Source organism: Varanus komodoensis, unplaced genomic scaffold (genome assembly GCF_004798865.1).
Source record: "Varanus komodoensis strain SLA01 unplaced genomic scaffold, ASM479886v1 scaffold2, whole genome shotgun sequence".
NCBI lineage: Eukaryota > Metazoa > Chordata > Lepidosauria > Squamata > Varanidae > Varanus > Varanus komodoensis.
Genome location: NW_025335568.1, coordinates 8,720,657 through 8,736,340, shown reverse-complemented (window position 1 = coordinate 8,736,340; position 15,684 = coordinate 8,720,657). Strand labels below are relative to the sequence as shown.

The 15,684-nt window shown below is 44.2% G+C and overlaps 1 protein-coding gene across 2 annotated transcripts in view; it reads right to left on the bottom strand.

Moving 5' to 3' along the window:
* SEPTIN11 (septin 11) overlaps positions 1-15,684 on the bottom strand; it is a 92,633-nt gene that overhangs the window by 34,882 nt on the left and 42,067 nt on the right. For both annotated transcript variants that reach the window (XM_044429463.1, XM_044429462.1), the window contains exons 2-4: positions 15,207-15,318; positions 7,992-8,187; positions 2,905-3,091 (exon numbers count right to left, since the gene is read on the bottom strand). In XM_044429463.1, the coding sequence (XP_044285398.1) occupies positions 2,905-3,091; positions 7,992-8,187; positions 15,207-15,318 (495 nt within the window). The remainder of the gene's footprint in view (positions 1-2,904; positions 3,092-7,991; positions 8,188-15,206; positions 15,319-15,684) is intronic.

Below are 15,684 nucleotides of genomic sequence, written 5' to 3'. Positions count from 1 at the left end.
GCTCCCAGGCATCAGAACCTTTTTCCTCTCTGCTGCCTTCTAAGGGACCTATAGGTTGCCCTCCCGCATTAGCCCCAGCGTATTCTTCCTCTTCCTGAACCCAGGTCCAGTCCGGTCTGATTGCCAGCCCGACAGATCCAATTATGCAGCGTTTCCACTGTGTGGATTAATTATTCTGTTTCTAATGAACTTGTAAAGGCCAGTGAAATGACAGAATTTAGGTCACAAACACTGCAGTGAATGGAGAGTTTATCAAGCACACTTGAATGTGAATTGCAAAACTTGCCCAGTGATGCAACAGCAAAGTACATAAGATCCATTTGTTTGCATTTCAGAGTATGGAAGATAGCCATAAATAGAAGGCACACTCAGGCAAGCTACTGCTTACCCTCCTGTCCCTACAGAGGCTGTGAACAGGAAACATCACTACACCACACAGAATACAGCCAGCATTTCAGAAAAAGATGGTAAAAGTATCAAGAGCGTTTTCTTTCACAGTGATGTACATCCTTGGAGTTCCTACAGCACCCGTGTGAGGCCACTCCTAATGTGAAAAAAGTGAAGAGGTGATAGCTTAGAAAGAGAAAAAAGATCGCTCAGTTGCATCTGGAAACTAGTTTTCAATTTCCTGGAGATGCAGTGGACATCTTTGGAGATAACAATCAATGACCCTGAGCTGGTTTGTGAAGGAGGTCGCCCAAGCATCCACCTTGGACGCTCCCCCATTTCCTACTCCTAGCATGACTAGAAGAGGAGAACAGAAACTTCCAGTTCCATCTTCTTAATTTCACTTTAGCATTATACAAGGCCTAAAGTTGAGTTAACCTTTTGTTGTTAGTCGCGAAGTCGTGTCCAGCCCATCGCGACCCCATGGACAACATTCCTCCAGGCCTTCCTGTCCTCCACCATCCCCCAGAGTCCACTTAAGCTCACACCAACTGCTTCAGTGACTCCATCCAGCCACCTCATCCTCTGCCGCCCCCTTCTTCTTTTGCCATCTATTGTTCCCAGCATGAGGCTCTTCTCCAGGGAGTCCTTCTTTCTCATTAGGTGGCCAAAGTATTTGAGTTTCATCTTCAGGATCTGGCCTTCGAATGAGCAGTCAGGGCTGATCTCCTCTACGACTGACCGGTTTGACCGCCTTGCTGTCCAGGGGACCTGCAGGAGTCTCCTCCAGCACCACAGTTCAAAGGCCTCAATTCTTCGGTGCTCAGCCTTCCTTATGGTCCAACTTTCACAGCCATACATTGTAACTGGGAAAACCATGGCCTTGACTATACGCACTTTTGTTGGCAGGGTGATGTCTCTGCTTTTTAGTATGCTATCTAGATTTGCCATAGCTTTCCTCCCCAGAAGCAAGCGTCTTTTAATTTCTTGGCTGCAGTCCCCATCTGCAGTGATCTTGGAGCCCAGGAAAATAAAATCTGTCACTACCTCCATTTCTTCCCCATCTATTTGCCAGGAAGTGAGAGGACTGGATGCCATGATCTTAATTTTCTTAACCTTAGCTATGTTAACCTTAGCTATGGTGTACTGAAGCAAGTCTGCTTCATAAAGCAAGGTCTGAAGTTAACTATAATTGACTGAAACAAACTGAAGCTAAACGTATTAAGACAGACTCCAAAGCTGCAGCTAGTTAGCAATGGAAGCGAGGTTTCTAAACTCCCGAGGACTATGCCAAAAAAAGCAGGGTGGGGAGCACATGGGCCCAAGGTGTGAAGAACCTCTTCCGTACCACCATAACACTGTTTATCCTGACATCTGAGCAGGAGCGCTCAGTGTCCTTTGGTAAGCTATTATGCTTTAGATTAATTTCTCATGTATAAGAGCTACAGGGAATAAGAGCCATTCCGAGAAAAATCAAGATAGCAGCTGCTATGTATACTTGCATGGCAGGAAGTCCCACTAAACTCTGGGACTTTTCCCCAAATAATGTCCAGGATTGCATTAAAGCTCTGCAAGGCACTGAGAATTACATTATTAGTGCTGTGGATGTGATTAATTATATACTTCCAGGGCTATGATCTACATTTCTCTCATTTTGTAAGTTTTATAATGTCAACTGAGTGGAGAGAAGGAGGAGAACAACACATTAGCAGCACATTTAAGGACTGCTTAGAATCAATCTCCTTCCTTGAAAACAGAAGAGCTTTAAAAAAAAAAAAAAAGCTAATAAAGTTGACATGAATATTGACCCAGAAAAGAAGAGGTCTTTAACTACAGGCAGTGCTTGAAAATCCTCTTACATTATATAAACTCATCCCTTCCTGAGGAGGTTGGTAATCCTTATGTGGATGAAATATTGAAACTTGTGCCAAAATTGCAGACTTCACATTCAGTCAGAAAAGGAGGAAAGATCCAGATAAAAATTTTCACTACCACTACCACTGCCAATGATAACATGAAGAGGTATTCCTGGTGGAATAAATGCCATCTCAAATTCATCCTGAAGTTGAGAAAACTCAAATTTTTCTTAAGAAAAAAGGTAACATGGATTTGCAGGATTACAGCAAGAACCTGAATGGAAGAGTGTTTTTAGGTGCAGCAAATGCCTGCCATACAACTCCATCTTAGAAGAGGCATTCTGTCTCTGGTAGGAGCAAAGGCAGAATGCGTCTTCTAATTTAGCACCAGCTGCTCATGTATTCATGGTCATCATCTTCTTTTTCTTCTGTAGTAAAACACTTGTGTATAAAAAACCTGCATCACAGCCTTGCCAGGAACACAATGAAGAGGCCGTAGACACAGCTTCAGAATCCTGCCCTTCCAGGTCCTTAATCTCAAGGGCCCAAGAGCTCTTTTTAATGAATGGAAAACAAGCATTTGGGTTCTGTTACTCTCCACAATTCCTAATACAACTGGCTGGCAGGGCAAGAGCAGTTCTGCCATCTCATCAAGGTATACCTTACTATCCAGCTTCTTCATGGTGACCAGATCAAGAGATTTCAGGGAGTGCCCAGTAGGTGCAATGAAATATAAGCAGGCGTGGATCCTGGTGTCATGATAGTTAAAAAGGGAGCGCTTGATTTTCAGTTCTTCTTGTAAGTAGGCCTCAAACTGGGCATCAATGTACTCCACAATAGGCTTGTAGCTGAAACAGAAAAAAACCCCTTTCAGATCCTGTGGAAATTAAGTTTTGAAGGTTTTCTTTGAGGTGGTAAACCATTATTTCAACCTGAGTCACAGACATATCCAAGGCCGACTTGCCGTGAGTCATGCCGAAGAGGAGGAACCAAAACTCAACAGCAGTTCTTACTCTGGATGTGCAGATCTCTTGATCTCGCCCAGTACAGTCATTATCACAAGGTCAGCTCACACCCCCTCACCTCCACTCAAATACACTCGCGGAGGCTCTCTCACTACCGGTGTCATACCATCTGCGCTGAAACAAAAGCCAAGCTGTCACGGGGAGGGGGAAATGGCTGAGCTGGTTCACCATTTCCCTGCCTATCTACCCATCACCTGACTCCCATCTTGTGTAACCATGGCAAACACAGGCCAAGATGTTGGGAAGCTGCCCTGCCTAGGTCACTCAACCTTTATTATGTATGTCACACAGTTGGCTGCCAGCACCCCACCCAGGACTGACAGGGCCATGCTTAAAAAAATACAACCCACCGTCTGTTCTCGGTCTGTCGTTGCGACTCTCCCACAGACAGGGAAGGGCTTGGGGTCTCTAATTTTTGTGCCAGTATCCCTCCAGTGCCTCCAAGCAGCCTTTCATAACAGATCAAGTTTTGGCAAAGGAAGATGCTTACACACCACATGAGTTCTGAATTCGGTGCTTTTGCTTTAATGTTAGCCTGAATTTCCGCTGCAGATTAGCCCAAACTCTTTGTCCAAAGAGTTTGTGATGTGTCAGGAGTTGCTCTGACTGAGTGCCTCGTTATCAGAACATCCCACTGGAACAGTCGATGCTGAATTCAGAAAGCTCTTCTCCGGGTGCTCTCAGAAATTTTGATTTCTGGGACTAAAGTATATTATACATATTTGCACAGCTCTGCTAATTTGCATAAATTATTTTGCATATTACTATTCACATAATTTATGCCAGTTTTACTAATCAAGTGGAGGGATTCAGAGCTATATGGATTGTCAACACCAATCACTAGAAATCTTGTTGAGCTGTTCTCAGTGTTTTCACAGCCAAGAGGACTAGAAATAACTAATTTAGAAACATTACATTGTCAAGAAACTGAATCCAAAGTACATCACAGTTTTACTACAGATGGATTTACTGCAGATAATTGTTACAAATTTTGGTTTAGTTGTATTCTTCAGTTCCTTGTTTCTCTTTCCCCCTCAGGTTCAAATTAATCACACTGTTTTGAAATGGCTTTATCTTTGTGGCATGAAGCCACTTTGTCCTGAGTGCTAAAGTTAATTTTGGAGACGTTTTTGGGGACCACATCCCACAGGTGGCGAGAGCGAAAAGCCAGAAATAGTGAGGTAAAATAGCATATTTTAGTTTATGGCTGTTACTGCCGGTAACTAAGTGGTAGGACATCTGTTTAAATATTTTAGGATGGGGAGGGACATGTAGAAGTCAGGAACCTACCAAACAACTGGTAGTCAGGACAAAGGTAGGGTGAAGAGGCATGGCTGAGGAATTTTGGAGGGACAGATTGCAACACTAGATTAAGACTGGTGCGACCTGCGTTCAAACTTGCACTCTGCCATGCGGGATCAGGGCGTGCACTGGGGCAAAGTGGGAGAACAGAACCTTTTGCTCTTTAGAGGAATATCTAGGCTACAGCCCAGGACGGCTAAGTCTGGCCTCCTCCCCTTCTGCTCATTACACTATTCCACCCACCTTTACAGAAGCCAGCATGTTTCAGTTTCAGTGTGGGTTTAAAAACAGGCATTCTTGGAATTTATCCCTACGAGCCACCCATTCCAAGAATTCCTTGCTAAAGTCTCATTCCCTATTTAGGAAAAATTAGATGAAGTCATTAAAATAGCTTTGGAGCATATCCAGCAAGCTGAAGGGCTTTAACTACAGCTAATGAACTCCCAAACCAATTTAAAACAAATTCAGAATTCTTAGGTTTTTGAGAATGTGTGTGTGGAGGCAGTTCTGTACATTAAACTGGATTTAAAAGTCTACTATATAAACATACTCATTCAAGCAACGTATTTCAGGTTGCAAGTAAATATATACTCTGAAATAGAGACTTCAATAATTTTTTTGGCACAGTTCATCACCCATGAAAGTGGCAGACCACGTGGCTTCCTCACTATCGCAGTGCAAATCCCCTTATTAATTTAACATGAAACATGATGTACATAAACACGATACTTGAAAAATATTGGGTCACGTGCCCTGAAACATAAGGGATCTTATACCCTCAGATGAATTAAACCTTTATTTAAAGAGGAAGAACTAATGAACAGTAAAATCTTTGTATATTACTGCAGGGGCATTTGCTGTTGTGATGTGTTGCCAAGTTGTCTCCAACTTATGGCCCTCCAAATGCCCCATCCTTGACAGCCCTGCTCAGCTCTTGTAACCTCAAGGCTATGGATCCCGTTATGGAATGGATCCATCACCTATTAGCACGACAAATTGTGCTAATCACAACTATGGGGCTGCCTCTTGCATTCACTGGGAGTTTGTACCAGCCTCGCCTAACCTGCTGACCTCCAGATGTTTTGGACCCCAATTCCCATCAGCCCCAGCCTGCTCGGCCATTGTTCAGAATTCTGCGGGCAGTAATACAAAAAACTGGGTGACACTAGGTTAGAAGAGGATAGCATGTACAAACCATCACTAAGAACTCAAACTGTGAGTTCAGACATCAGACTCCCTAAACTTTGGGCAGAGATTGTGTCACTGATGGCTCTTTCCACACCCATCCTTCCTGCTCCCCTGTTTGCAGTGGTCTCTAGTCACTGTGCTTTGACACTGCTGTTTGTATCCAATTTATTTTCTTGCAAGTTAAGCAGAAACCATTGGTGGAGTGGGTTTCCCCTTCCTTTTCTGTGTGCCCCAAATTTGCTTTGGGGGCTTTAGGGACCCTCAAGAGCAGATCTAGGGGACCCACCAGGTCCTGCAGGTGAAAGAAGAGCCAAAGTGCTTTTATTGTATTGGCAAAAGCCCATTTGCAAGACATTCGATGTAATCCTGGGCTTCTCCGGACCAGTAAACCCCTCTTTTGTTGACTGCCTCTGAGTGGCTCCATCCAGAAGGTACAGTGGTGGATTCTTGTGCCACAGTCATTCAAGAGGTGTGTTTCTGATGGTGCGTCTGTTACCTACTCAACCTCTGCACAAGAAACAGGAAGCCACAGCATACAACACCCAGGGACAAAAGCAACACCGCTGGCCTCCAACACCAGTCAACACAATCAACACAGGCGAGCAAAGGCAAAATGCTCTGTACTGAACAAACAGGCACGGCAGCACTCAGTTGCCAAGGCCAAATATGTATGTCCTCAAGAGAGGGCCAGGGACAGTTCTAGGACCTGGCCTTATGGTGAGAGGCCAAGGAAGGGAACCAGCCTCACAAGTCAAGGGCCAGGTCTGTGGAAGCGCAATCTGTGAGATATGGATTGGCTCCTGCCTTCACCTCAGACCCACTCCAGAGGAAAGCTGCACATGTGTGTGAGGTGAGAAAGTTTTGTGCTTCTGAAAATAGCTAGACGTCTCTGGTTGATGCCAAGTACGAGGGAAGCATCCCTGGGTGACCCCTTGTAAGAAAAGGGATTGCTAAAAGGGGACAAGTAAACCAAAAGCTGGGACAGGAGGGTAAATTCCGTTGCCACATGTGGAGTATGATAATTTCTTCCAAGTTCCAGTTGTGAGAGCATAGGAGCAAAACTGCTCTCCTGCTCCCACTGTGGACCAGAAAGAGCCCCTCCATAAGTCTAAAAATATTTGAAAATATAAAACTTGGTAAATAGTTCACTTGTTTGTTTGTTTGTTAAAAGCTTTTCTATCCCATCCCCTAAAGAACATCTTGGGACGGCTTACAATAAACTTATTTAACTCCCAAGACACAGGTTTAGCAAAACTTTAGAAGTCAATCAGCTAAGCTAACCAAATATTAAACAGCATATACATATTAAAAATGTTTTACACTGCAAAGCTATACATTTTGCTTTTTAAACCATGAGTTTTATTCATCCTAAACATAAAAGCAAAATAAGCAACATTAAGACATAAAAATTCAGGACATTTTCTTAAGTGATATTGTGATCCATATAACACATAAGATCATTTTGTAAGAAAAGCATACATCATAATGTATGAAACATTCATGCATATATTTAAGCATGCAAATAAGAAACATGCATATGGAACAAGGTGCAAAATGGTGAACAAGCAGAAGTACTAGGGCAGCCTTCCCCAACCAGGTGCTCTCCATATGTTTTGGACTACAACTCCCAGAATTCCTGATCACAGGCCATGCTGGTTGAGGCCAATGGGAGCTGAAGTCCAAAAACCTGACGTGCAGCAGGATGTGGAAGACTGGACTAGGATATTGGTAAAAAGCACAATTGGACCACAGAGGTGAAAAACAGTGGTCAAACTGACTAAGGATATTTCCAAATGAAGCTTTTATCATCCATTTTATTTGCTCTGCTCTGTTCGTGAAAGGTCATCTTCTACTTGTAACCCTTCCCTGCTTTCCCACAACTAATTCTCCCTTTTTTATTTATACAAAACCGTTAGTAAGGGAGGAAAGAACAAATAACTGTCTAAGCTTTTTGACTGCCAGTGCAAGGAGACATCCATCTAGAAGCACGCTGTTACTGTCATGTTCTAGTTCTCTATAGGACTATACCACCTCAGAATGCATGCTGGGAAATGGCTTGTTTCAACAGAATGCCACACTCCTTGCAGTTTAGAGACAAACCAAAGTCTCCCACTGCCTGGTCCCAATACATTTGTCTCTCATCGACAGAATAATCAGTACACCTTGCGCATCTTCAGAGCATACCTTGTATGGGGTAACTTTAACGTAAGGTTAAAGGTTAATGTAAGGTTACCTGTCATCTTTATTTATCTGGTCTCCAAAACCAACCGTATCAACAATCGTCAGCTTCAGACGGACATTGCTTTCCTGAAGTTCGTAACTCCTTGCCTTCAACCGCACACCGGGCTCGTTGTGTGTGGCCGGGTCGCTTTCAAACTTCGTGTTGAACAGAGTGTCCATGAGCGTTGATTTGCCGATACCAGTTTCGCCTGAAGAAACAGATCAGGATTAGGAGTCAGAAAAACCCACAGGCAAGAGCCATCTCCTGAACTCTCTGTCTGGCACGTGGAGCTGGATAGCTACTGAAAAGTAGACATTAGACTCTAAAATGGCAAGGATTGGGCAGGGCCAGCACGGCCGGGAATGAGACTCCACGGAGTTCCACATTCTTTTATGCTGCTTTCAGGGCATATCCTGGCCCCAGTCCCGACCTAAAAAGCTGAAGCCTCGTGGCTTTAACTACCTTTTGGTTAAACTTGGCTCAGCTTTAGGGACGATAATCCCTTTGCACACACCGCCTGACTGGAATGGACGGAAAGCAGAGATGCCCCACAAATATGGGATCACACAAGAAAGAACTCGAACCTTGGTAGCCTTTGGCCTGCCCTTTGACGGGGACCTGTTCTGGGAAGTCACCATGCTCCTTCTCAGCTGGCAGGACTTTCTCTTCCCTTTCACACATCTCAGCCGGAAGGGTTCAGAATGAAGGCCGGAGCCACACAGTCATAACCTCCTTCCTGCCAGAAGCACATCAGTGCATTCGAGATGCTGGGAACTGCGTTTGTGTCCTCTTTGATGAGCACGGCTACACTAACTTAATCTGGTTTATTTAGGCCACAATTCTATGCCGGTTTAAATAAATAATTTTAGACAGAAAAAAGGCCTACATTTCCCAGTGTACCCTGGCCAGCTATGTTAGCTGGAGCATGCTGGGAGATGAAGGCCTCTGTCTGTCTAAGCTTGCAGGGTTGCATTGTGAAGCTGTAATTACACAACAAGCAACTGTCTTATTTGCCCATTAACCACATCAAGACATCCATCCCTTTTAAAACTGCATGACAATCTTTCTGGCATCACATCATATAAACTGTGTTTTCTTATGTTAACTGGTAGGGCTTACTTTTGGCTTGTAAAGATAAGTGGGAAGCAAACTGTTAAAAGCAGGAGACAGGGCGCGCGAGAGAGCGAGCGAGCGAGCATACTTTTTCTGAGTAGGGCTCCTTCAGTCTTTGGTAAATACGTGAAGGTTGCTGTATTGCTTCGAAATCCTGCAAGACTCCTTCGATCAATGGCAACAGAAGGATGTGTGTTCACCCTTGCTTGCATGCTCCTGTCATGCCATTCTGAACTCGTCTAAAAATTAAGTTACAGTCAACTAAGCCTGCAATTGCTACAAGTTAGTTCTGGACCAACCCAGGAAAACCACACACAAATTATAATTTGGAAAGTCTGCAAGAAACAAGAGGCACTTTATCTAAACTTCCGATTGCGGCCATGCATGATCACAGCATAAACTTTTTGTTGCTGAATCCTAATTAAGTGTAAACTGAAAAGTTGTTTAACCAAAACATCCTCAAACTGAAAGCTAGTTCCCCTTTGGAAATCTGCAAGAAATTAGGAGCATCCTTAAACAAAGCCCATCCAGGCCTCACAGGAGGGCAGGCTTCAAGCTGCAAATGACTCCATTTTCTCCAATAAATAGATGATCCACCCAGTGGATTTAGCTATAAAAAGTGACTTAGGGCACAAATACACCTAGCAGAATTAAGGAATGATGTATCCTTGTGCATACGGCTCAGAGCAAGAATTCATCCCACAAAAATCCATTCCCGGTCTTATTCTCTCAGCTCATTTTAGAGGAGGTCTGTCCACACACAAAAGGGATTAGTGTGGAAAGTTTCCGGGGTGTGGGGATTCTCTCCCGGCAAACCTAAGCCCTTGTATCATTTCCCCAAACTTAAGCACTGGCTTAATCTTGAGCTCATCTACCAGAGATTTGCTAGGAGGGCTCTGTGACTGGTCATCTTATATGCAAAAACGAGAAGAGACCTCGTTAATTCCCTGCTCCCTGGTCTCTAAGCCTTCTCCGGCCTGGTTCCCTTGGGGCAGGAATCTTTTTGCTTGTGCCATGAAGTGCTAACACTGGTATAACAAGTCTGCAAATTTTTTAAAAACCTCAAATCCAGTTTAACTGTGCAGCTTCTATATTTCCATTCTTGCCACTGGTGCAGAGAGGGAGGGAGGGAGGGAGGGAGGTGTACAGAATTATACACAGGGTGGTCAGCGAGGATAGGGAAAATTTTTATCCCTCTCCACAATACTAGAATTCAGAGACACCCCATGAAGCTGATTGGTGGGAAAAGCAGGACAGGTAAAAGGAAGGGCCTCTTTAAACAGCACATAATTAAATTATGGATTTCACTTACATAATAGACAGCAATGCCAACCCATTTGGATAGCTTTATTTATTTATTTATTTATTTATTTAGCAAGCTTCTATGCCGCTCCATTCGCCGAAGCCTCGGGGCAGCTCAAAACAATAAATAAATACACAATTAACCATATAAAACAATATAATTGGAGACGTCCTGGCCAAAATAGTTAAAATCAATAAATAAGTCAACAATTAAAATGACATTTAAATAAAAAGGTCTTGGCCTGGCGCTGAAAAGCAAATAACGACGGCGCCAGGTGGACCTCTCTGGGGAGCGCATTCCATAGGTGGGGCACCACCGCAGAGAAAGCCCTCCTCCGGGTACTCACTCTCCTAATGTCCTTCATGGAGGGCTCCCGGAGAAGGGCCTCTGCCGCCGATCGCAAGGGGCGGGCGGGCGTATATGGATGTAAGCGCTCCTTCAGGTAACCAGGACCCAAGCCGTTGGGACCAGGACCCCTTTAAAAGGGGACTGGTCAAATGCACGAAGTATAAGCTACCAACAGCTAACTAGCCGTGCTTGCTCTGTCTGACCGCCAGTTTCAGGGGCTGGATCCCTAGGTATTCCAGTTGCTGGGGAACATAGGCAGGACAGTGCTGTTGCAGTCACATTCTGCTGGATGGTTTCCTGTAGGCAACTGGCTGGACTGGGTGGACCTTGGCCCAACCTAGCAAGTCTCTTCCTCGGGAAAGACTTGCTTCTCTTCCACGATACTCCTTAAGTTGCCACCTTGATTCCAGTTTCCTCCCACACTTTTTCCTTCCAAGCCTACTTGCAACTGCCAGCTCCCCCTCTAAAGAAGAAAGAGCTCTAAAGCGCCAGATGTTTAGCAAAAATCCTGACTGCAACTTTCTCCACTAATAACAAAGCCATGGAGAACCGTGGCGGCGTTGCTCAGAGATTTACCAATGCAATTGTACTGGGAACACAAATATACACAGATCCCAAACTCCTGACTGGGCTGCTCCCACGCCACCTGAACGAAGGCATCCTGGAGCGTTTGGAGGTTAGGTAAACCAGCATGAACCAAGGGAAACAATGGTTTATTCCCTAAACAGCCCAGAGTGCATGAAAACAAGCGGCAACAAGAGGGACCACAGAAAGTGGAATCAAAGCAGAAGTGAGCAACACATTTGCAGCAGTTCTCATACTTGTGCCTGACAAATCTACCATTAAGGCAATGAGGTACACAGTCCCTCTTGGCTTCTCAAAGGAGAGTCGCAGTTTTGCAGAAGGAGCTCAACGCGCACAGTCTTTCTACTCCGGAGCCTTTAAACAAGTGGAGGGGAGGAGCTGTTGATAGGCACTGGGGTGGAAAGCTGTATCAGTTGAATGAGGAATTGGTGGGAGGTCCACAAAACTAATAAAGACACATTTTAGATCAGTGCAATTGAGAGCGCAATGGCACATTTGATTCCCTTTTGCAGCTTCTTCGTTTAAGTGCATTGCTCTATGAGAGAGTAAAGAAATATAGCAAAACTAAAAGGTGACCTTTGCTTTCAGTGACACATGCTTGTTTTTACTGATTCAGTCATTAAGTTCTCACATGTTTCCTTTAACAAGGCACTGATGCCAAGGTTTTGGCAAGAAACTACGAGGAGGAGGAGTCCTGATGAATAAGACCAACCGCCCACCAGGCCTCAGATCCTGCATCCTGCTTCCCACAATAGCGAGCTGGATCCTCCAGGACATCCTCCTGCAACTCTTGAAGGGAACAATATGGTGTCGCTGCCTTTCCAAAAAGTGCTATGCAAATTCATTGCAGCCAACTTGCATGCACCTTTACTAAGAAGGAGGTCCCACTATATTTGATGGCCCTTACTATCTAGTATGTATGGCTAGGAATGCAGCCATAAGAAACAAAAAACACAAGTTTAAGGAGTCTGCTAATGGAGAGACCGCCCTAGTGTATTTTTGGAAGAGAATGCCAGAAGAGGCCTTGTGCTGGACTGGACCCATGGTGCACTTGGCTCTGACTGCTACCTGCAATTCCCTCCCAGCCTGCTATTTAAGAGTCCTTTAAGAGGGCAACTGGTGGCCCTCCAGATGTTCCGGCCTACAATTCCCACGATCCCTCTCATGGGCTCTGCTTGCCAGGGCTGAAGGCTGTAGGCCAAAACATCTGGAAGACCACAAGTTGCCTGCCTCTGCTTTCAGCTGGTGGAGAGAGCAGGCCTTGTGTCTATGAATTCTGTTTGCCAAGTCTCTGCCACTAAACTACACCCCATACTTCACAGCATTCCACATCAAGTCCATGGCAGAGGAAAGAAAACCTAGCTGATGCTAGCTCCTTAAGCAGTTCTCTCTCTTCCTCCCAGAGTTTTCTGCTGTGTCTTCAACAACCCCCTTCGAGGAGAGAAAAGGCCAGGTTTCCTGGTACTCTCCCTTGCCCAGTTTTGCCATACATCTTCATCACCCACTTGAACAAAACTGAATCCAAGCCTTGGAAAACAGCTGTGGATGCCAGCAGGTGAAAAAGCCACACTCCACAGGCTGCCATTTTTTAAAAAGCAATAAAACACCTGTCTATATATATATTACAGAAACAAACGAACCTGCCTACTAAATTTTCATTGTAAAAACAAGTTTCATTTGGCATAAGCAGGCAGCAATGGGAATAGCTCGACCTGGCCAGATTATGTATAGGGATCATCCATTTCATTATTACACACAGCCCTTGAATGCAAAAGGAATGGTCTTGGGAAAGATGCGGCTTGTACCATATTAAGAAGCTCAAACTGACTTGCTTCATGGTTTGCTGAGCTTCTGCTGCATCATTCATTTTCTTTTAATTTGTTGGATATGAAAATACTAATCCTTAAGGGAGATCAGAGGACAAGGCAGAAGTCTTTTTGCATTCCACAGATAAACTGGACTCAATAACTCCAGACATCTTTGAAAACAATCTTCAAACCCAGGCACTTCAGAGTCTCAAAAGGCAAGACTGCATGGAAGGCACATATCCCAGTATTTAATGGGGAAAGCATAGGATGTGATATTAAATGTAGGAATCAGCTTGCTAAATATCCTTTAAAGAATAAAAGAAAATTGCAAGACCCTACACCAAAGAAAACACACTGTGTGTGTGTGTGTGTCTGTTGTAATCTCAGATGCCAAAAGAAGGATCAATAACTCCATCATGGGGCTGCACACAGGGCTTCAGTGTCCATGAATGGAGACAAACAGAATAAGGATGGCAGCACATACCTGGTTCCCGGGTATTAAGCCACACTGAATTCTGTGGCACCTCCAAATAGGCATGCAAAGGCCTACACTCTAAGTTATGCAAAGTAGCAAAAGTTGCAGAAGAAAACTCATCCAGCTTTGCATAATCTAGACAGGTCACAGAATTCGGCTTTTAATTTTCAGAATTCCAACACAGGGCACATGTCCATGTGGAAAGGCTCATTTTCTGGCCAGAACAGCACAATGGCTCAAAGGCAGTCGAACTTTGGAAACATTTGCCAGGGGATTTATTTAAGCCCCTGCAATTTGTTGCTTTAGTGAAAAATTATAGGTTTGTGAGAAACTCCCCAGGGAGAAAAACAGGTATAATTTTGCATGGGATGTTTCTCTCATGCAATCAAACCGCTTCATGTTCTACATGTAACCATAATGAAAATATTGCAGTCTTACGGGAAAAAACTAATACTGGGGCTAATCCAAACACTGAGCAAAACAGTGGGGCAGAATTCTGAACTACACTGTATCAAACTGCTATCAGGGGACTCATGATTTCTGATTATTCCTTGCATTACTTTTTTAATGTAAAGATTCTCTGCATGTAGAAAACCTGTACATCAAGGAGGTCAGCCCTGGAGTTGCTTTCTTTGACGCACTAGCTTCCCACATAAAGGAAGAGTTTGAAATGAAGGAACAGTAAAAAGGCAAGTTTTCTTCTGTTTGGAAGCAGAAAAGTTCTAGAGATAGTTTGACCTCTTGATTTTGCTGAATACATATAATTCAGGTCTTTAGAAGGCTGGAAAACAATTGAGGGGCTTTATCAGTTGCATAGGATTTTATCAGCAGATAGCTTCAATTATTAAGTTGTTACTCCTCTTTAAAAAATTTACCACTAGTTATTACAGAAGCTAACACATCCAGGAAAATACACACAACTGCAGTCCGCAACAGCAGTAGTGCAATCTTTGCTATGGGGATGAATTAAAAAATAAGTGTGAAATTCTATGCAGGTTTAACAAAAAGAGTCCTGCATCTCCCAGCATCCTCATGGGCTATGCTGGAAGTTGTATGGCATCTTTTCTGTCTAAACATGCACCCGATTGTGCAGCTACTCGGTCAATTGACTTCAGCGCCCTCTTGGAACAGGGAACCTCATATATATGAGCAAAGACATCAACTGTTTGGAATGTGGGACTGAAGGACACAATGGAATTCTCTGATACAGGCTGCAAGACAGGTACAGGCACAATTGGCAGGCATGGGAGGGGAAAACAAGTTTGAAACGGCCTTGAAAGCATGGACCCAGCCCCAGTGACTGGGCAAAGTGTGGGTGACATACTAGGTGGAAAAAAGAGCTAGGCTATCAGAGAGGTGCAAAAGAGATACCTGGCCACTGAAGCACTGTCCTGGGGAATTCTGGGAAAGGCTGTTTTAGAGTCTAGTGCCATTTTCCACTCGAATATAGCTTTCCACACTACAGAAAGATATGAAAGGGTGGGCATTTCCAACTAAAATATGCTACTCTGCCCCTACCTGGCAGTGGAATGGGGTGGGGATTTACATCACTAATCCTGCATGTTGCAGAGAGCCTGGCGTAAGCACCCACTTACCAACACAGAGGATGTTGAAGCAGAAACCCTGCGAGGTTGACTTGTTGACCAGTTGATCAGGGAGACTGTCAAAACCAACATGACCTGACAGGGACAGGTTTCGATCATCGTTCTGAAATTCCAAAGAGAAATGTTTGAATGCTTTTAAGAGAGCCAACTTGCAGTAACATACATGCTCATTTTGGAAACTGAAAGGAGTATCACAGCTTTCCAGCTATTTAAATGGAGGTACATTTAATGTTTCAGTAGAGAATTTAGGAAAGACCATGGCTCAGTGGTAGAGCAAACCTGCCTTCTAAGCAAGAGGGGGCAGAGTCCAATCCTCGGTGCCTCCAGTTGGAAAGGTTCTAGAGCAGACAACGCTAAAAGCTTTTGGAAATGTAGAAGATCCAGTCCTAGCCTACAATGTTGAGATAGATCAGCAAACAGACTGCCCTGGTCAAACGTGGCTTCCTAAATACATTGCTAAAATGTAGCT